This window comes from Fistularia commersonii, chromosome 6 (assembly GCF_037954325.1).
Source record: "Fistularia commersonii isolate RoL2024-O1a breed Wild chromosome 6, RoL_Fcom_v1.0, whole genome shotgun sequence".
Classification (NCBI taxonomy): Eukaryota; Metazoa; Chordata; class Actinopteri; order Syngnathiformes; family Fistulariidae; genus Fistularia; species Fistularia commersonii.
This window is the reverse complement of record NC_141289.1, coordinates 17,070,216-17,091,786: the sequence shown is the minus strand read 5'-3', so window position 1 is coordinate 17,091,786 and position 21,571 is coordinate 17,070,216. Positions and strand designations below refer to the sequence as shown.

The 21,571-nt window shown below is 37.4% G+C and overlaps 1 protein-coding gene across 1 annotated transcript in view; it reads left to right on the top strand.

The window, feature by feature from the left end:
• Window positions 1-1,470: 1,470 nt before the first annotated feature.
• Window positions 1,471-21,571, top strand: part of LOC147233532 (uncharacterized) — a 32,371-nt gene continuing 12,270 nt past the window's right edge. Inside the window, exons 1-26 of the mRNA XM_086148444.1 lie at window positions 1,471-1,607; window positions 11,321-11,536; window positions 11,622-11,843; window positions 12,744-12,760; window positions 12,862-12,894; window positions 12,975-13,007; window positions 13,148-13,201; window positions 13,350-13,442; window positions 13,579-13,656; window positions 13,764-13,808; window positions 14,754-14,807; window positions 16,122-16,175; window positions 16,315-16,368; window positions 16,933-16,986; window positions 17,074-17,127; window positions 17,873-17,917; window positions 18,004-18,057; window positions 18,152-18,196; window positions 18,615-18,668; window positions 19,101-19,199; window positions 19,280-19,324; window positions 19,910-20,008; window positions 20,107-20,160; window positions 20,825-20,932; window positions 21,127-21,180; window positions 21,276-21,374. Coding sequence (XP_086004570.1) covers window positions 1,514-1,607; window positions 11,321-11,536; window positions 11,622-11,843; window positions 12,744-12,760; window positions 12,862-12,894; window positions 12,975-13,007; window positions 13,148-13,201; window positions 13,350-13,442; window positions 13,579-13,656; window positions 13,764-13,808; window positions 14,754-14,807; window positions 16,122-16,175; window positions 16,315-16,368; window positions 16,933-16,986; window positions 17,074-17,127; window positions 17,873-17,917; window positions 18,004-18,057; window positions 18,152-18,196; window positions 18,615-18,668; window positions 19,101-19,199; window positions 19,280-19,324; window positions 19,910-20,008; window positions 20,107-20,160; window positions 20,825-20,932; window positions 21,127-21,180; window positions 21,276-21,374 — 1,911 coding nt within the window. The 5' untranslated portion in view covers window positions 1,471-1,513. The remainder of the gene's footprint in view (window positions 1,608-11,320; window positions 11,537-11,621; window positions 11,844-12,743; window positions 12,761-12,861; window positions 12,895-12,974; window positions 13,008-13,147; window positions 13,202-13,349; window positions 13,443-13,578; window positions 13,657-13,763; window positions 13,809-14,753; window positions 14,808-16,121; window positions 16,176-16,314; window positions 16,369-16,932; window positions 16,987-17,073; window positions 17,128-17,872; window positions 17,918-18,003; window positions 18,058-18,151; window positions 18,197-18,614; window positions 18,669-19,100; window positions 19,200-19,279; window positions 19,325-19,909; window positions 20,009-20,106; window positions 20,161-20,824; window positions 20,933-21,126; window positions 21,181-21,275; window positions 21,375-21,571) is intronic.

The following is a 21,571-nucleotide window of genomic DNA, read 5'->3' as shown; positions in this document are numbered from 1 at the left end:
TTTGGTCTTCATTGAATTTGAGCATAAACATTAGAGGGATGAAAATAAACAGGAAAGAAAAAGAAAAATGCAAAATAAAAGTCTTGTGTGTAATGTAATAGAGAAGTATAAATAGAAAACAAATAAAATGAAGATGTAATTTTTCCCATTTAAAATAGTCAGTTAATGCAGCTTTACTAAATCAAAATAAATGAATGGGGGCAGCTGTTGTGTCCAACCTAGTCTGACCAACTGATGCATGTTTAGGGATAAACAGTAAAAATATAAAAATCTCACAGTTTAGCTGCATGTTGAAGGTAACCAGATTTATAATTTTATAATCCGTGCAGAACGTCATTCTCTTACCATGTGTTCGTCACCCTGCGTCCACTGAGAGAATACGTTCTTTCAGTAAATACCAAAAAAAAGCATACTATTATCCTTATTCTTTTTTGGGACATGAAATATTGCAATGTATGTGTTTAGGTTCTACGTCAGGGATCATGGGTCCGCTTGAAGTGGCAGAGTTTTCTCCTGGAAAACAAATCATATCACCTTCTTAAAATAATCATCTAATTTTCAAGTTTTTCAAAAACCACAAAAAAAACTAAGCCATATTTTGATTAAGAATTTGATTGAAGCAAAAATATTTTGGTCAAAAAAGAAAAGAAAAGGAAAGAAAAGAAAAGAAAAGACAAGAAAAGAAAAGAAAAGAAAAGAAAAGAAAAGAAAAGAAAAGAAAAGAAAAGAAAAGAAAAGAAAAGAAAAGAAAAGAAAAGAAAGTGACAATATGTAAAATGGATGGTTAACATGGTTAACTGTTCAGTCAGACCAAATATGTCGGTCAATTTAAATTCATCAAATCAGGCCTTTTACATTGACTGTTATAATCTCACACTGATGTATTTTTTTTTTTTTATTGACTCTTTTTATCTTGAGTAATGAAGAATTTGTCCTTAAATTGTGAATGAAAGTGAAAATAAAACCAAATAAACACCAGCGGTTCAATATTTCATAAAATCAACAAATATCATTTTTGTAGTTAAATAAAAGCCTGGAGAAAAAGAAAAAAAGCCAAAATAAATTCTTTATCAGCAAATGTGTAACATCATAACTGTTGAAGTCATCCACAAAGCAGATCAGCGGAAAGGTCACACAGGTTTAAAAGAATGTCGACATTTTTCCCTGAAGAGTGACTCCCTTGCAAAAATAAGCTCTTTCTCTAATCCCTGTACGGCATCATTTCCTTTCATCAGCCGCTGGTTGGAGCGTTCTTGTGCGTCCTTTAATTAGTCGCATCTCGGAGGACGAGGAGGAGGACGAGGAGGAGGAGGTTGGCCTTGGAATCAAAGCAAAGCATGATGAGAGAGGAGGAGAGTGAATGAAGGAGGGCGCTTGTTTCAGCTCCTAGCGAGCGCTGCACATCCAGGAGCCTGTTCCTCTCAGGGATATTCTGGCCCTCTTGGCCTGGATGCTGTAGTCGGGACCGGACTCAATCGATTTCTAGTGGACGCTGCCCGGCTGGCAGTCAGACATGGGGCCCTCACTGTATCGTAGGATTACTGTGTGCCTGGCCTTCGCGCTGGCCCAGGTGATCACTGTCACCTGCCAAGAAGATATCAGCATAGGTGAGTGACGCCCGTGGATTATTTTCTGTTGCCATATCCAGTATGTGTGAGTGGAATCAGTGAAAACAGAGCGGAAAAGGTCAGAGATGCGGTTTTAGTGGGTCAGGAAGGTCCATTAACCTGGAATTGTTGTTGACTAATTTTTACTCAGGAACACTAAACACTATGAAAGCGTGTTCAACATTAATATATATATTTTTTTTTTTGCATTTTTATTCAATATTAATATATATATATATATTTTTTTGCTTTTTTAAATTATTTTTCCTCCATATCTTTTTCCAAAGAAGATTGGGTCTTTGTTTTTAATGTTACCTTGCTTTTCCCCCTTTCTTACACAGCCTCCTTCTATTTTTAGGATTCATTTTTCTTGGTGCTGCTTTGGGAAGTTACTCATTTACCTGTTTTGGTTTATTTTGTTAAATTCTTCTTACCCACCCCGGTCTTCCAGTGCTCTGGTTTTGTGGTTTGTGGAACTTAGAGTTAAAACCCTGCCACAACCATGACCAGAGAGCTAATTTTAGCTTCATAAAACCCAAATTTGCTGTTCATGAAGCTGTTACAAACCACAAGGTGAAGATAAGGGGTGTTTTTTCATGCTGATACAAAAAACATCTGGAAGGAAGTCAAAAGTTACAGGACACCATTAAAAATGGGCAATGAGATAAGTAGCTCTGACTCCTCCACCGGCCTGCAATTCACGTTTCAATTAAAATAGATTACTTGTGCAACTGAAATTTGTATTTTATTAAAAGTCACTGCCAGACCAGGAAATGGATTCATCAAGATCACGGCCAGGTCAGGATCCACAATTTGCAGCCCCAGGGTGTCTCCATTGAGGAGCACTCTATTTGAAATTCATTGTGATTGCGTAATTGTAATTGGATATTATAGTTTAAACATCTTCTCCTTTTTTTCCTTTTGCCTCTTTCCATCACAGCCAATCATCTGCCTCCATCTCACCCTCTCTGCATTCTCTTCTCTTATACTAATTAACTTTATGTCCTTTTTCACAACAACCATAAATCTTCTATTTATAGTATAAACATCCCAATATATAAATATTGTTTTCAAATGTGCATTACTTTCCTTGTCATACAAGAAAACCTTTAGTCGTTTATTGTCCTTTATGTGCCCTGTATTGGTATCAATGAATAGAAAATTAGATTTTCATTTGCATGGGGCAATGTTTATAACCAATGTCATGGCCATAGAAGGCAATCAGGGATCGAAATAACAATTAAAAATAAAAATAAGCACGGCAAAAGAAAATACAGGAAGTAACATCTTATTTAATACAGACGATTGACATTATATTATTATATCATGATAAAAGCTTTGAATAGGATTTCCTCCTGGCGTAAAAAGTGAATAAAAGTCACATAAAAAGGATAAGGCCTGAGTTAAGCACAGAGAAAGTGAGGATGGATATTTGTAAGTTGTAATAAATTTTATCCAGGATTATTGTAAAAAATTGAAATGCCAATGCAGCTACTTATTAATAAAAATCCAGAAAAAGAACTTTATAGAGCCATTTTAGCCCCAAGCTTTATCCCTACGGTGGGTGGAGCTTCAAGGTTATTCAGAACATCCAAGATGAGGAATTTGCTAGAAAGAACATTTTAAATTTCAAGTGTTTTTTGCTGAAAAATAGAAAATGGATGAACAGTTAATTACGAGTCTCTTCAAAGAGGAATGAGCACCACTTGTTGAAACAAAAGCTTAAATTCAAAGATTCGTCAAGAGGGGTCACGACCGAGCCTCATTCTGCTTAAAAGAAGAATCCCGGTGGATGAGATGTCAAATTCAAAATACCACCCTTATCCTGCATTGTACGGGCACCAAAGAACGCACGGTTATTTCAGTTCGAGGGTTGACACTGAATGACGGGGTTTTGAGCGCCATGGCTATAATGATGTGGCCTGGTGGATGGGACGGACAAAAGCAGGCCACTAATTTTGGTCAGACTTCTGGCCGGAGTCAGACATGACACACCCAAAGTGAAAGGACCAAATATCACTCTCATCCAAGTTGACCTCCAATGAAGTGTTCATTTTGCACAAAGAACATTTTAACTCACGCTCGAGGTGGGTTACCTACTCGCTCAAAGTAAAATATTTGCAGCTGTTTCCATGACTGAAGCTGTTTTTCCATCTGTGATTGACAGGTGTGTGGGGTGTTTGATCCACAGGATAAAACACTGTTGCACTCAAATACATATAAATGTATCCTTATACTGCAAAGAATGGAGAATCACACACTGTATAAAACACAACGTACTTTGGTCGAATTTACAGGCGATGTAATTTACATGAGCATATCAAATTTAGGACACAATAATTCAAAAACATTATGAAGCTACATAATCCTTAAATATGAGGAAAATGTAATTATAAATACAACATGTAATCATGTACATGTACTTGTAAATACACATGTATATACCTTTAACTTTATTTTTATTTATTTATTTCAATCTTGACAGTTTTTTATTTGATTTGTATTTTTTATTATCCGCTATTTCATTTTGTATTTTTATATGTAGAGTTCTATTTTGATTCTTCCCCACTTTACACTGTAGCAGGAGCTGCTTTCAGAAAAACACAATTTTCCCCTGGGGGATCAATAATATATTTATTGATTGTGAGTGTGATTCTGAAGGTAAAAAAGTAGATTGATTATAATCTTGATCAATTCAGCAGTTGATAATTTATCCTAAAAAATGTTAACAGTGTTTCCATTGGTCGAAGATGACATTTTTAAACGTCCACATCCAAATTTTTCTTCCTTTTCTGTCGTAGAAAGGTAATTGTATGTGTGAGGTTTTAATTAATGACATTCTATGTTTAAAAGCAGCACAAATACATTGGCAAACCATACCAAGTAGTTTATAAATATATATATATTTTTTTATTTAATGTCATTTCATGATAGAAGGTATCTGATATCTCTTTAGAGAACCTGTTTTTTTAATTACTTTTCCTTTCATTGTTATTCAGAAGTTTAAAAAGCAAGTTGAAAACAAAACAAATTTCATAATGAGCATTAGTTCTCGATCATTAGCCACAGGAGGCTAATTCAGAAAATTCTATCGTTTGACTGATATCTGTAAAAAGCCGTTAAAGCCTTGACACAGTTTGGAGAATTGTAAATATGATGAAAAATATCTATCATTTATTCTTAATTCTTATTTTAAGCAGCGGCATTCTGAACGTTTATACACAACATAACACTTAATCTTTCCTCATTATACAGCAATAAATGTCCTGACATAAACTTTACATTTGATAATGCTCAAACCCCAGAGAGCTCAGCCCTCTCCGCTGAAGGGTATAATGAGTCGGTGCCAAGAAATGTGAAATGCTATTTTTCTCAATGCGAAAGGCTGAGAAATGAAGTGAAAGCTCAATTATAGTTTAAGTTTGAAGACAGGCATTTTTGTTTTGTGGAAAGTGACCCTGGCCGGGAGCTGCAACTTAAAATGACAGTGTGTTCTTCTTTGCTCGTGAATATGTTGGTAAGTTCAGGAAAAAACAAAGTGCAAACCGAAAAAAATTGAAGATTTTTTGCTTGAAAAATGAAGATTCACCTGCAACATGTTTAAAAAAGCAGCTAATTGAGTAAATTCTTCAATGAAACAATTTGGAACTCAATTGATTTTTTTCCAGATTTTCATGCTAGTCAAGGAACAACATTAGCCCAAAAAAATAAGTGTTTTTCCATGTAATTCTAATAAAAAAGGCTTATTTCAAAGTAGCTTCTTTCATAGAATGTCCTTCTACCTGCCTGCTCCCACTGAGACTGATTTGAGGGGCCTTGGATTTTCCTGTAGTTTAATTAATTAATGATAAATATTCAATAATCTATGATTTTCATTCCCAATTTATGATCGATTGCTGGGCTGGGGTTAGGGTCTCTCCTATTTCACAACCCACCAAACCACAGCCATGATGAAGATAATTATTTTGTCTCACAAACGCTATCAGCAACTGATTATATTTGAAAATGGCGAGATAAGACTGTCTTACAAGGAAATCATTGCAAATCTGGTAATGGACTCATTTCTAAGCCACCTAGAATAAACTCCTCAGCACTCTTCGGCCTACATTCTGTCATTTTATATGTACGGAGGGTATAAGATTGGTGAAACATGACTTGTATTTGCTATTTGTATTGTATGCTATTTGTAAGCAGTCCATTCCAATAGCAGTGCTTCTATATTCCCCCGCATGTCAACCACATTGTCAATATTCAAAGTTTTGTTAAGACACGGTGTAAGACAAATGAAAATTTCAGTTCCATCGGCTCAGTTCCATCATATGAGTATGTTTCTCCAGCCTGCAAACAGCTGCAACCAAAAAGAAAAAAAACAAGAAAATCAGTTTGTCAGGAGGGCTTTAATTTACGTATGATTTTAGACATTTCTCCCTGTTATAGATCTAATTCTATTATGAATATCAGCGACAGCCAGGATCCCCCTTTTAGACCTATCATTTTAAAGAGACCTGGGACTCTACCAGGTGACCAAATAATGTCTCCTGTTCCACAGAACCCAAATAATGTGGGATGAATACTGCTTAATAATAAACCTGAGTGGAGGAGGTCAGGGCGTCTGCAAACCACAAGGTCAGAGAGCAGTGATTCAGCCCACTTTAAAAGAATCCGAGAGTTAGTCATGATAATTACACGCATGCTGCACTGTAACGTGTCTCCTTAAAGACCAGCGCTAAATCGGTCAGTTGGCCTAAACCTTCAAAATTTTCTGATTGTAGGGTTGCAGCAAACATTCCTACATCTTTTATCCTGTCTCAGTCCTCCCAGAGTACTCGGAAGAAATGTTCAAAACTGATAATAAAACTCATGTCTAAACCGCAATTTCCCTAGAACACATTTATATAAAAATACACACATTTTTAACTGCTTTCATTGATTACTTTCCAATAATGAGAGTGCCATGAGCAAATTATTGTTAAATGTCCAGTTCAGAGTCAGAGGATGCAGAAGGGACAGACAGGTGATTGAACGTAGCCACCCTTGAAGGGAGGAGCCTTCAAGAAAAGAAGAAGCAATCACCAAAATCCCTTAGAAAGTACCTCAAAAATGAGCAAAAATCGGGAATAAATCACTGGAAATGAAAGAAATCACCTCATATTGCAAAGAAACAATCGGCAAATGATAAAAATCTGCATGGTTTGGACAAAATATAACATAGTACAGTTCGTTTTTAACACACACACATACAGAAATAGGAACTATTTCTGTATGTGTGTGTGGGTAGTTGTGTGTTTTCTAGTGAGAGCCGGGGTCAGGAATCTGGCACCTGCGCTTTGGTGGCCTGGATGAGCTGAGTTGGAGAATCGGACAGCCTAAACAACCCGCTGCCTTCGTGCTCCGCCGGGAGAGGCGGCTTCCTAGCAGGAGGCCTCTGGGCGTCTCCTAAATACAGTCAAACCACAGGTTTGCTCTAAACCCAACGTATAATAGATCCACGGCGGTTTCCCCTGAAATAACTGCTGCTTCTGAAAGGAGTCTCTGGCGCAGGGAGAGGCTCCACCACATAATGAGTACCCGGCGTCCTGCACTGAAATACGCTCACATGGCCTGCAGCAGGTGGCTATATTTACTTTTGCCTTGATAGTTTTCTTGTTTTAACAAGCCGAGAGACAAAGGAGATTAAAACATTTTAAAAGGAGCAGTACTAAGTTGTAATGTACAAGGTTTCTAAAAATGTCCCGTCACTCAAAATTTCTTCCATTTGCAGGGACGAAGGCAGATTAATGAAGAGGTCTTTATCATCAACGTAGATTTTGGTTTAAGCTTCTTATTCTTTTATGTATTTTAACGGTGAAATTCATTTAAAAAGCAGACAGATGAGAGAGAGGAAGACGGACCCCTGGCCTCTGAGGGTTTCAAAACTCATTTCAATGTATGATCACATTTTCTACATTATTTATTTACTATCTATTCCGCTTATCCTGCAGTCAAGGTCGCAGGGACGCCGGAATTTATCCCCGCTGTCACACGTTAGACACGTTATCGACCAATCAAAGGGCCACAAATAGGGACAAAGGGACATTCACTTACTCTCTCATCACACCCAAACAGACACATTTCTAAAAAGTTAGCCTCAACATCCTCATATTGAAAATATTATCTTTACTTTGGCACAAAAAGTTGAAAATTTTCAACAAAGTCACAAACATTGTGAATAATGAAAACTTAAAAAGCCACTATGTACAATTTACTTTATATAATGAACCACTTCAATTATTATTCTTTTCACAGAGAAAATGCACTTCAGGATTTCTTTGTCTTTGTCTTAATTCTAAGAGTTGCTGCTCCTAAAATTGCACGATTCAGCACACCGTGTTTTGCTAAATACAAAGTATAGGTGTCCCCATGTCGAGAGATGCAATGAGACACGTTTATCATTTCCAATCCAGCCGCCGTCTAGTCACCTTCATCGCTTTCAGCGAGAAATTCTCTACAAGTAGACGCATGTCTCAAACATCTGATGCATGTTGATTATCTAGTAAAGTGAAAAATGAGAGATATTAAGGGATTTTGCATTCAACTGCTGATTAAAATATAATTATGTTCTTTTCAGTTGAGATGCAGTCTCTTGACTTTACAGGGGTCTAAAAAAAGTCCCACATGCATTTAACTATATTTTTCTTTTTAAAAATGTCTTGATTTATCTTTTTTAAATTAGATAATCATAGCTTTTATATCACACAGCTGCCACATTCATTTCCCAAACTGAATTATGTAGCTGCAGGATATTTGTGAAAACAGACAGAGTACAATAAGTTGATGCCGCCATAGATAAATGAGACTGAAATAAATAATAAACAGCCTCTGTAAAATCTTAATTCTGCACCTGATGATGTCACTGAGACTGATTCATTCTGGCTTATTAAATGCTTTTATTCCAGCCTGAGCAGAACTCTTCTCTCCTGTTCGTAAAGCTGTCCGGGTGCTCTGGGTCTTTGGAAAACCCCCACAAACTTAATGGCTTGTAATTTAGTTGATTATATTGGCGTGTAGAATGGTTTATGTCTCGCCCCTGCTGCCGAGGAGCCCGATCCCCTCGAGCCTCTGGGAGGCTGTTGGACTTTCTGAAATAATCAATTGAAGGGCAATAATACTATCAGAGAACGTCTTAAAATCGCTTAATGTTTTTTTTTTTTTTTTTTTTTAAATGACAGCGAGCGATTAGATAGTAATTCTTCAAAACCTGCTACAGAGAAAGAAAAATAATTTGATATTTTCACAGCCTGCATGCTTTCCTTTTTTATCAACTGCAAAGTGGAACGTTCGATTGTGCTCATTTTACAATGATAATCTTCATTCAATGCAGGATATTTTGTCTGCATAGAATATAACAGTTAAACTGACAGTCAAACTTGCAGCACTGTGTTTTCTTTAAAATTAATATTGTATGATCTGAAGTGTAGTCTCGTGCAATGAGGAGAGAAAGTTGACTGGCCTGGCCAAAGACACGACCTACTGGCTACGTCTGGAAAATGCGCCTTATTTTATACATTTTTACAGATTGATTTTCTTTGATTTTTATGTTTTGAATCACAGGTGATTCAACTCAAATTAAATAAGCGTACCCAAAATGCTAGTCAAAATGAGGTAGCTCAGCTTTGGCTTTGCCAGCGTAAATAGACAGATTTGAAAAAAAATATACCCTGCCAGTGTTTGCCAGTGCTAAATTTGTTTTAATCACCATTTAATTATCAAATATTTAATCAGTGTATAACTGTGCGACACCTTTTTATACAAACTACCAACCCCGGCTCTGACCTGTATCACTGCCGTTGATGTTCTGTGGATCTGGTTCTACATCAGTTATTTTGAGTAATGATCGTCGTAAAGTCACGAAGACTTATTCCACATCCGGCAAGACAGTTCGCAATGTTTTTTTCGTGTTGACCTACGAGAGGGAACTTTGTTCTTCCTGCATGGCTGGTAGTCGGCAGCTGAATTAATCAGATTTTTCCCCACATCCACCCTGTTATCATGATGATCAATGGATTATTTAGAGTTTATTAACAAGGACCCTATGCCTTCATACAGCTGTGTAATTAAACAAAACACAAGAAATGATAGCTCCTGCGTGAGTGTGCCATTGTGCCTGTGTGTGTGTGTGTGTGTGTGTGTGTGTGTGTGTGAGTGCTAACTTTCTCACACCGAAGAAGCCACATTTGTTTGTTGTTTTCTTGGGGTTGTGAATGACAGGGCTGAAACGTAGGTGGTCATTTGTGAGCCAAAACTCACCATCCATGTGAATTCAATGGATAACAACTTTGTCAGCTCTGTGGTTTCCTGGAGTGAAGAACAATACTTTGGGTCAGTGCTGGTTGACGATCCTTTACGGTTGTGACCAACTTGGTATCCAAATTGCATTTCAGTATCCATGTCTGTTTGTGTCATGGCCTCTGACAACTTAAAGGAATTTAAATTTTCACACTGGCTGTACTATAAATGCTTTAAACTAATTAGCATCTGGGAGTTAATGTTAACTTTTATCATTCTTTTTTATCTCTACGTAAATGCACAGACTATTAAAGTTCTTTATGTTATACTATATGATAATTCAATATTATCTGTCAAATACTGTCATAGAATATCACAGCTGATTTTTAAATATTCCTTTCTAGCACTTAAAGGCATGAATCCGTTATTCATTTTTGTTCTACACATTTTGAAGTTCTTGGTCACAGCAACTTTGCGTTTTTTTTAAACCTATTTTATTTTCCATAAAACACCCAGTAATATAGTATTCCAGTTCTTCATGGTTTTTATACACACAAAGAACTTTATATAGATTTAGGGGGAAGATGATGATCTGTGGAACAGACATCATGCCGACCGCCGGGACGTATCATATGGTTTTACAGAAAAACGTCCACAACATTACTGATGCCTCCAAATAGATACATAAACAGCTGGTTTCTTTCCCATAATGATGCGTTAAATCTACTGCAGGCTGACATCACTCTGAACGGGATTCACTGCAGAAATGGGAAACCTCAGCACCTTGATATGCTGTGTGTGTGTGTGTGTGTGTGTGTGTGTGTGTGTGTGTGTGTGTGTGTGTGTGTCAGTAGAACAATGGTATGTGAGGCTGCAGGTAAAACATTCAAACACAGTTCTGATACTGTGAGCTACAAGAAAATCGAGACGCCCAATTCTTAAAGAGGCGACCCGCAAGTTCCCCTTTATTTCCAGAACTCCACACTCAAAGTCTCACTGTTCAATAACATAAGGGATGAGGATTTTCATTTTACCAGACAGCTCCCTTCTTCTAAACTAGTTTGTATTTGTGTATGTATTTCCAACTACACAGGAGTGTCTCAGAAAATTTGAATATTGTGATAAAGTTCTTTATCTTCTGTAATGCAATTACGAAAACAAAAATGTCATACATTCTGGATTCATTACAAGTCAACTGAAATATTGCAAGCCTTTTATTATTTTAATATTGCTGATTATGTATTACATCTCTAAAGTCCCATCTCAAAATATTAGGATATCATGAAAAAGTATTTTTTGTGTTTTTAATTGCATTACAGAAAATAAAGAACTTTATCACAATATTCTAATTTTCTGAGACAGTCCTATATGTCTCATATCTTGCCCTATCCTGTAGTTTGTGTCGGTTGAATACAAATTGAATTTTGCTGGATCTGTGTTTTACACAGATAGCTGTAAAGAAAACGGAACGATCTACGCCAACACGGAAATATGGAATCCCAACCCGTGCACGATCTGCGTGTGCGACAAGGGGATTACAGTTTGTGAGGACGTGGTGTGTGTCGACCTCGGCGGCTGTCGGAAAACCGTGACCCCCGAAGGCGAGTGCTGCCCGGTGTGTCTGAGTCCATCTGATGCCTCACCCAGCGCAGACCCCACCGCAGGTAAATATTAAATCAATCGTGTATTCCCTTCAAGAATTAATTGTCATATTGAAAATCGTCTGGTCTTCCTCTGCGTCCTCTGCAGTCGCTGGGGAAGAAGGGCAAAACTGCACAGTGGACGGGGAGGTTTACCTTCATAAGGACCTCTGGAAAAAACAACCGTGTCAAGTGTGCATGTGTGACAACGGTGTCGCCGTGTGCGATGAAATTCAGTGTGAAGTCCCATCCAACTGCGAGAAGGCGGTCACTCCAGAGGGGGAGTGTTGTCCTGTGTGCGACACCTTCGCCAGCGCCGGCAGCACCATCGGTGAGGCTCACCGGCCTGTCACGGCAACTCGCACGACTACATCTCAAATTTTTATAATTTTTTTTAATCCGGTATGACTGGTGTCAGATGTGTTATAAGAACATGTTTTTCTAATATGGATGAAAGGGGGGTAAAAATAAACCTGCCTGCAATATTTCTATTCTTTGTTTAGCTTAACAATTCATTTTTCATTATTTAGTGTTGTCATGATTGTGTTCAATGTTTGGGATTAAAAAATGCAGTATAGTTGGGATTATTCGAATAGCAGGGGGGGACGAGTCGTGTGTTGTTTAAAAGAGTTTAAACTGTCAAAATGAAACAGAAATAATGTTGACAGCACTCATACTCATATTTAGTTTGAGGATAGTGACATGTGACAAGCTGCAAAATTCATGCACTCTTTCTTGCAAACTTTTCAACTTTTTAAAGTTTACTAACATTATACTAAATACTACTTCCAGCCCAATGTCCTCATTCAAAATAATTATTTTCTTGTTACCAGATAATAATAATAATAATAATAATAAAATTATGGCTTACATGCCTTTTTTTCAATCAAGCCTGCAATTCTGTAACATCCAACAGTTTCATCACGTATGGAATCAGTCTTCCATATTTTAATTCATTCATGTTCGCTCATATGAATCAAGCAACTGGAAGAAACTGTTTAACATAAATAATTTAGAACTATTTCGATTTAAAGAAAACAGCATAGATTTTTAATTCTATAGAGAATCCTCTACGGCTGGAAGACTGACTTCTCTAATAAGTGATGAAGGTGACAATATTTGTTAATGGCTAGAAATTACAGACATTGTTCAGTCCGAGGTTCGCTGATGTGTAGCTTTTGTACAAATGCAAATCACAAACTCTTTTTTTTTCTCCCCATTTCTCCCCAAGAAATGATGGGCTTTAAGGTATTTCCCAATCTATCAAATTGTCTATCAAATAACAAAAATTGTCTAAAACATAAGTAAATGTGAAAATGAAAATAAATGTTTCTTTGTTTCCTCTACAGGGTCAGAAAGGAGAACCCGGTGATGTCCCATATGTAAGTTACAAAAACAATATATTTAGCTAAACAAGCTTTAAGATATACTGTATATAAATTTAATGTATCTTATCTGTCAGATGGTGGGACTCCCTGGAGCTCAAGGCCCCGCTGTGAGTTTTCCCTTTATAAATGATTAAAGCATAAACAAGAACAAATCAGCAAATTAAACCTTATTTTTCCAGAAATTTTGACCAGAAAATGGAGATATTTGACACTGCACCTAAACATTTTATGAATTTTTATATTCTAGGGTCCTCCAGGAGCTCAGGGCAGAACCGGGCCGAGGGGATTCAAGGGTAGACGGGTACGTGTGAACCTTTGTTATCAAAATTTGAATTATTAGATTCTTCGCCAAAAGCATTAGCAATTCCTGGTCCGTTCTCAAAAATAAGATTCATTGCAATATTCAGTATTTTGACGATTTTTTATAAAATGTCTGATGTAATCTGCAGGGATTCCAGGGACCTCCAGGTTTTGATGGAGAACCTGGTATACCAGGAAATCCAGGAGAACCAGGACCCCCAGGACAGCCCTCCGCTCCTGGAGTTAGTCCCGTCCCAGACATTTAACCGTCTCCAGTTGTTCGGCATAAGATTGATTGCTAGGCAACTAATCATAATCCAAAACACCCAATGACGGTCTAGTTTAACCATTCATTTTGTTTCTCTTTCGCTGCAAAAGGGTAATCTTCTGTCCCAAATGGCGTCGGGTTTCAATGAGAAGGCTTCTGGTTTGGCTGGGATGGTTTCAGGAACAAGGGTGGGTCAAGTTGACAAATCGGTTATCGAACCGATGTAATTCACATGTTTGGAACTTTGTCAGGTTTAAGTTTCAACTAAAATTTGTAAAACTTGATTTTATTCAAGGGGGAAGCAGGACCACGAGGACCTCCGGGGCAATCTGGATCGGCTGTACGTACAAGTGTCACACAAAAGTCCAACAGTGGAATTCAACTTTTAAAATTTGACTTGTGACTACAACACATATTAAATAATACACAAATAATGGTTTTAGTCATTTGGGTCAGTGTTTCCCAACATTCTTTGAGCCACGGCACATATTTGACATTAGAAAAATCTTACGGCACACCACCAAATAAATATGTCAAAAACATTTTTTAACGAATTAGAATGAAACCATAGTCTCCATTTACTTGGTGTAAAATCTAATATATCTAATATCTGTAGATTCATCAAGTTGCAATGCAAATTTCCCACCGATGTGCAACTTTTCCAGAACACTTTTTTGCAATGTCTGAAGACATGTCATCAATATGTTTGGAAATGGTATTATTTGAGAGAACTCAGGCTATTTCTTTATCAACACCAGAGCCGAGCATTTCTTCTACTATGATTTTGCCGGCAGGTAGTATTAATGTTTTGCTATGATGTGTGGCTGTTTGGATTTAGAGATGAGCTCAGCAACTTTGTAGCAAGCTTTCAGTGCTTTCTCACACGTCTTGGTAGTTTTCAACAATGCTGCCTGTTTGTTTACGCAGATACAAGCGCTTTTTATTTTAAAAATGTATCAGGCAAAGCGTCACTAATCACTCTGATACACAGATGCACAGGTTAATTCACTACCTGTTGCCATCAAATGGGAGCGCTGCCCACATAGACATAGGAAGACACATTATTTGCACTGGATAAATAATTTTCAGACCAATCAGGTGAAAGTGGACATTTTTCCACGGCACACCTGATGATCTCTCTCGGCACAGTGGTTGGGAAATTCTGATTTAGGTAACAATAATATGTAATTGTGAATATTGAGCAGATTGTTGGTGATTTTGTTCAATATTTTATGAAATATATTTACTGTATTTATTTCATCATCTTTATTCTTCTCATATTAAGGGTCCCAGTGGAGGCCAGGGAATTCCAGGAGAGGCTGGAGAACCAGGACAAATGGTGAGTGTGTTGTTGCTCCTCTATCTGATGCAGTGACGTGCAATGAGGTTAACGGCTGGTGAGGCACTGACGTCATCACCGTCAGATTTACAAACATAAGAACCCTACAGACTGACTTATTCACCATTTTATTGGCAGCAGTTGACGTGTTTAGTTTAAAATATCATATCAGCATTCTTTACATATACAAACTGTTGCATATGAAAAAGCACATGTTAAAAAAACGTTATTGTCTCTTACCTTTACTTATAAATAAAGTCCATGCGCTGCTCCTTCTAAAGCATTGATAGCTTGCTTGTAGAAGTCTTCCGTTTCTTTCTTCAGTTTTAAGTCTCTCTGTCTCTATGAAAATCGCTACCAGTGAAGACAGTCGTCCTTGATCGGTCCTGTTTCGACTGTATATTTTGAGTCTTTTCGGTGCTGAGAATGAGCGCTCCACCGATGCTGTTGTAGCCGGAACGGAGCAACTTTGTCGCCTCAGGAAGAGTTTGAATGAGATCCTTCTGGGACAAAAAGTTTAGAAGCTGCCCAGGAGATTTACATTCATCCCTAACCGTTTGTGAGCAATACAGCCCGATGAGATCGGGAAAAAATTGCCGGATGGCTGCACTTGACTTGCTAACTGTTTACTGTAGCTTGCTATTGCTAATTCTCTGTAGCCGAGTAGTAAGAAGGATCCCTGGGATCAGCGGTGCCCCCTACCATGAGGCACCGTCACTGCGTGCCTCACTTCATGTCTCTTCGCAGCTGTTTTACGATTAGGAGAAACACGAGAAACACGTTACAGTTGTTCACGAAAAATATTCGACACATCAGAAAAACTATGGAAATTGAGTTCATATATTAAAAGTGTGTCTTTTAAGAGTGACATCCACAGAGACAGCAATACGGTCTCAGTGCATAGCATGGTAGCACAGTTAGCCAAATCATTGCGCAATCCATCGTGGGCTCAGCTGGTTGCTACCTCACTGCACGTCTCTTCTTCATATTTGCATGGTAAATGTGATTTTTTTTTTTTAGCGATTAAAAAAAAAAAAGACCAAAAAATGGTGAAGCTACTTGGAAAATAACTTTATAATAAAATCACTGAACAAATATTACCATTCAATGTATTTTTTTATTTTTCATTTTTTTCTTTCCATGATGACAGGTGAGGCCCGGCCTCCCCTGCCTCTACTGATTGCTCGTCACTGATCTGATGTTTAAAACCTCACTTTGCGATCCAGCTTAACATTTTGTATGTAAACCGTTACCGGTGGAGTTTTAGAATAAACGTTCATGTGTGTGTGTGTGTGTGTGTGTGTGTGCCTCCAGGGTGAACCAGGTCTCCGCGGGCCAGATGGACCACCAGGAAAAACTGGAACTGATGTCAGTAACCCCAAAACAAACACACATGTGATATCTTATCTGTGAACCTATTGATCGGTTGTATGGACACAACACCACCAACTTTTACTGATTAGTCAAAAACTCGTAGCGATTCCTAATACTGTCTTTTTCTGATCAGGGGGAACCTGGACCTGCAGGTGCAACAGGCGAGCCAGGATTTCCAGGATCAGTGGTAAAAACTCACTTCTAAGACCTCAAAAAAATGTGTTCACAAAAGATCCCGTCAAGTAACGTGTGTGAAGTTTGCACTGGATATAAAGTGTAGTTCATCTGGATGGCTCTGTTTAACTAGATTATTACACTATCTCTATTTTCTTCTGCCATTCTTGGTTTAGCGGCACAATTTCCTGTTGTTGGTTATGGTTTCTCAGAAAGAACCAGTGACTCCTGTAACTGATAAATCCATAATAGTTCAAAAATATTCAGGCTGATGTCAAGTGTCCTTGTGGTGGCACTGCAGAATGCATCATCACATAAAGTAAAAACAAACCTAAACTATACAATACACTTTTTTTTTTTTAATTGAAATGAAAAATGACAAAAATGAAACCAAATAAGAGTTTAATATATAAGTGTGATTGTCTTCGTGAAAGGCAATAAACAATTTTGTTTTCTCTGATTGACTCTTTCAGCTGCTGTGAACAAGTGTGTTGTTAATTCTTTCACACAATAAATCCTCAAGAAAATCCTATTATATCTAAAATGAATTTCCATATTTTTGACTTTTCTTTATTAGGGTGCAAGAGGATTCCCAGGACTTCCAGGAGTTCCAGGACTAAAGGGTCACAGGGTATTTTGACAGTTCGTTCTTTTTTTACATATTCTCAAACATGTTTTGAAGTAAATGCACATTTAAAAATATAAATCTTTCTTACAGGGCTTGAATGGTCTCCCTGGACTCCGAGGCGAGGCTGGAACCCTTGGTTCTAAGGTACAAGTCACCTGATCAGTCATTTTGCAGTGTAGCATCCCTAACAGGAGACACAGAGAGAGGAAAAAACAACTTGTCGGTGTGTTTTTTGTGACAGAATTTAATCACATCAGTGATTTTTTTTATTGTTAAATTCCACTTTCTGTGAGTGGTTGAAAAGGTGCAAAACATAGCTATCTGTTTAGAATCCTAAAAAATATTTAATAGTGCTTTAATTTCCTTTTCTCAATGGTTATTATCACTCTTGTATCTTTTAAATCTTACTCTACTTTCTTTTTTCTCTTAAAGTTTACATTGCTCTGTGCTTGAATGCGGAATCAATAGATGCATTTTCCTTTTCCCCTTGTGGAAATGTCTTAATCTTTCTTTTTTTTTTGTAGACAACCTCAAATGAAATCCGTATTCTATGATCATATCTGTATATTTTAGTACATCTTCAAACACTGTCCTCGGATGCAGTTGCTTTTGCGTCCTCAAGTGGTAATAAGTGGAAATTACACCAGTTTGTGCAAAATCAATATTCAAAAAACAATATAACAATATTCAATGCTCAGTAGTTCAAAAGCGTCCAAAGATAATTCTCAGTTTTTGATTCTGATAACAAAAAGGCAAAAGATGTTGAATATCAATAAAATTCTGAGGTGGATTTTTTCCAGAGGGTTAAAATCCAAACTGTTTATCATAATATGAACTGTTATATACAGTATCTATATAAATTTGTATTCATTTTCTCTTTTATTTCCAGGGTACTTCTGGAACTCCTGGTGGGACGGGTGCTGCTGGTCCTCCGGTAAGCAATGCATAAAATAGACAAATAATTATGATATCTTATTGAGATTTCTGATGTTGAGATAGTAAGAGTGCCATCTGTTTCAGGGCCCGCCTGGTTTGCCAGGAGAAAGAGGCAGAGCGGGCCCAGCTGGTCCGGCGGTAAGAAACACAAGATTGCATATCTTGTTGAAAAGTGCCTCAAAATTGATCAAAAATTGCAAGTTGAATATTTTATATCTTTATTTCATTTTAGGGAAAACGAGGCGCCGCCGGCCATGTTGGTAAACCAGGTCCTCTGGTAAGGATCAATCTCAACGTCAATGTTGTCTTAGGATTAAAACTATTTACTCGACTATGTATTTTTCTTTTCATGCTCCTTATGTCTGTATTTTTCTTCGACTTCAATATCAAATGTGCTTTATTTTCAGGAATATTTAATGTTAACCATGGGTCATTTAAAATCATGGCATGCCATTATGACTTTTAAAAAAATGATTTTTCTAACATAATATTATCTTTTTTTTTTATCAATTCTAGAGCATATTGAGCCTCATTTCTGGCACCAAAGTGCTCCAAAAATGATTTTTTGAGATAATTAATGACAAGTTAACAAATTAAATGTTAGCTTAGAGTCTCACCATGAACCTCCATATCAACATTATGTAGAGTGAACATAAAAAAGAACAAATTTTGAATATAAATGTGTTTCTTCACAGGGTACAGTGGGTACTGTTGGTGTTCCTGGTTTCCCTGGCGGCCCAGGAATGAAGGTAAAATTCATTAACCTGATGATTTTACAGATTCAGATTGAACTGCAATGTATTCAAAATGTATGCCAAAATCCCTCAAATGTAGGCTGCTATGATCAGCATTTCTAACGTGTTTGTAAAAACCAATTAGAGACCATTCACTGGCCAGTGAAGAGGTTTTGTATTGTTTTTAGATTATAATTTCGAAGAAATAATCCGAGTTATTCAACTTTAAATTGAAATTAGACCATACAGCGTGCCACTGGTGAGGTCTTCTGAAGGTCTGATGTATCTGCTGTCCCTCAATGGATTCATAAACAGGCAAAATTCCTCAAAACAATAACGATTTCCTCTTTCATAGATGCTAAATCATACATGTGATGCTCATTTTCAGCTGGACATGAAGGCACTGAGCACTGTGTATAAAGTATGTTCCCTGACTCCCTCCTGTAGGGTGAGGCTGGACCGACAGGCGTCCGAGGAAGTGCAGGCCAGCAGGGACCCAGAGGCGATGGGGGTCATCCTGGAACCCCGGGGCCGACAGGAAAGCAGGTGTGTGATTAATCAGTGCTGTGGTTTGTTATGGTGACAGTCTCAGACTGATGACAATTCTCTTTCTGTTTTCTAAACAGGGGACTGAAGGACCTGATGGAGCACCAGGTGCCCGTGGCCAAGCAGTGAGTGTTTTAATGTATTACAACAGGTGCCCTTTAAGTCACTGCTAGTACTTCAACCAGTCATTATTATTATTATTATTATTATTATTATTATTATTATTATTATTATTATTATTATTATTATTATTATTATTATTATTATCATTATTATTATTGTTTATTTTTTCATCTTATTATTTTCATTATTATTTTCATTATTCACAGACCATGTATCTCCTTCTTGCCTGATCACCTGGAATTCCCTTGCTAACATTCAAGTCAATTCTTGTTAATTCTTGGAAATTTACTTTTATTGTTACTTTTTTTTTTTATTTACATTTTTGTGAAAGAGCAGTATGATCAGACAGACCTGTCAATCAAATATCTGCCGTGTTTGTTTTGGTTTGACATTTGAATTGTCATTATATGGAATGTCATATTATCAAAATGTTATATATTGGGGCGACAGTGTACTTCTACACTCTTTACTACCATCTCAAGTTTTAATGTCATATTTTTGGGCAATATTCATACAGGTGTGATGTTCTTTTTTACTTCTAGTACATTTACAACATGTGATGATATTCTTTTTTTCTTCTTCCCCAGGGTCTAGCAGGTGTCCAGGGTCCTCAAGGGCTGGTGGGCCCCGTGGGCCCTCCAGGCCCCCAGGGAACCACAGGAGCACATGGACCGAAAGGCCAGTTGGTATGAGCCTTAATTTTCCTTTGAATTTATTAATATGCATTTGTCTGTCTTTTTTTGTCCGCTTTGGTTGTGGACATCCTTTTTCTGTCCCTTTTCAGGGTGACGTCGGATTGCCTGGATTTAAAGGAGAAGCTGGAAATAAAGGCGAAAGAGTAAGAATAAAACTAAAAGTAACCGTGAAAGCGAGCATGATCACTGCAAATCATTTTACAGAAGTTTGTTGAAGCTGAAGGAGATGATGACCTTGAAAATAATTGTCTATTGTCTAAATCTAGAATTCTATGGAAATCTCTATGTCAATATCTATACTGAGATAGATATAATTTATAATTTATACAATAAAATGGTTATTTTTTTCATCAATCATTAAAGCTGTTGAATTAAAAGTGAAAAAAAATGTTTCTGTGCAAATATCTTAGGTTGCAGCATGGACACCTGCAGCCTTTATATGTACACATATATGTATTTATTTATTTTTAGCCGATGTGGCTTATATTCAGGTGGGCTCAAAAGTCCGGAAATTAAGGTAGATATAGATGTAGATATACAGGTAGATATAGATATTGATACGAATAATGCAGTGCCTTGATAGACTATAGGTAGGATTCTTACTAAATCAAATCCACTGAATGAAAAGAACTTAAAGAAATATAAAGATAGTTTTTCAATGTTGACTGAAAACAAGGAGTGACAGTGAAGGCTCAGAAGAATGTCTCATGCCTGCTGTTGAAATTGTCAAAATGACTAATTTTGTGAAAAAAAAATCTGTTGTTTTAAGACTAATTTTCCTCCTTTTTTGCATTACTGTCATGTTAGGGAGACCACGGTGCCCCTGGTACAATCGGCCCCATGGGTGACGATGGAAAGCGTGGACCCCGGGGTGACGCTGGGTCCATCGGACCCCCCGGACCTCCAGGAGAGACTGTGAGCAACAGTAGTTAAAATGCTTTAATTTTGTGGCTTCGAATGATGTGATCAGTTCCCACCATGACAATTTTAATCTGGTACAATTGGAGTAGTTTTAAAAGCAAAAATCATAATCATGAGAAAAATGCATTTCTTTATGACATTATGGATTACGATCACAAAATGATAGGATTCTCCTGACCTCTTTCCAGGGACCTTCAGGAAACAGAGGCTTTCCAGGTTCCGACGGTTTGCCGGGTCAGAAGGTGAGTCTGCGACACAAACAAAAACACAAACAGCACTGAAACTAGGAATTCAGCTATTAATCTGATCTTGAATATATTATAATTGCCTGCAACAGGGAGCTCAGGGTGAAAGAGGACCTCTGGGAATCACTGGACCAAAGGGTTTACCCGGTGATCCAGGACGCAATGGAGAGCCGGGTCTGACAGGAGCTCGGGTAAGCCGGATGTTTGGCTGTATTTGAATCCTAAAGAGAAAATTTTAACGGTCCACTAATTCTTTGGGCGGGATATTTATATCAAACTAAATTACAGGATTTGAGAAATACGAGTTGAGAAATGAACTGGTACTTGCTGGGATAAAGAGAAGTTCAAAGTATTGTCATTTTCTATTTGGACATTATCATAATACTTG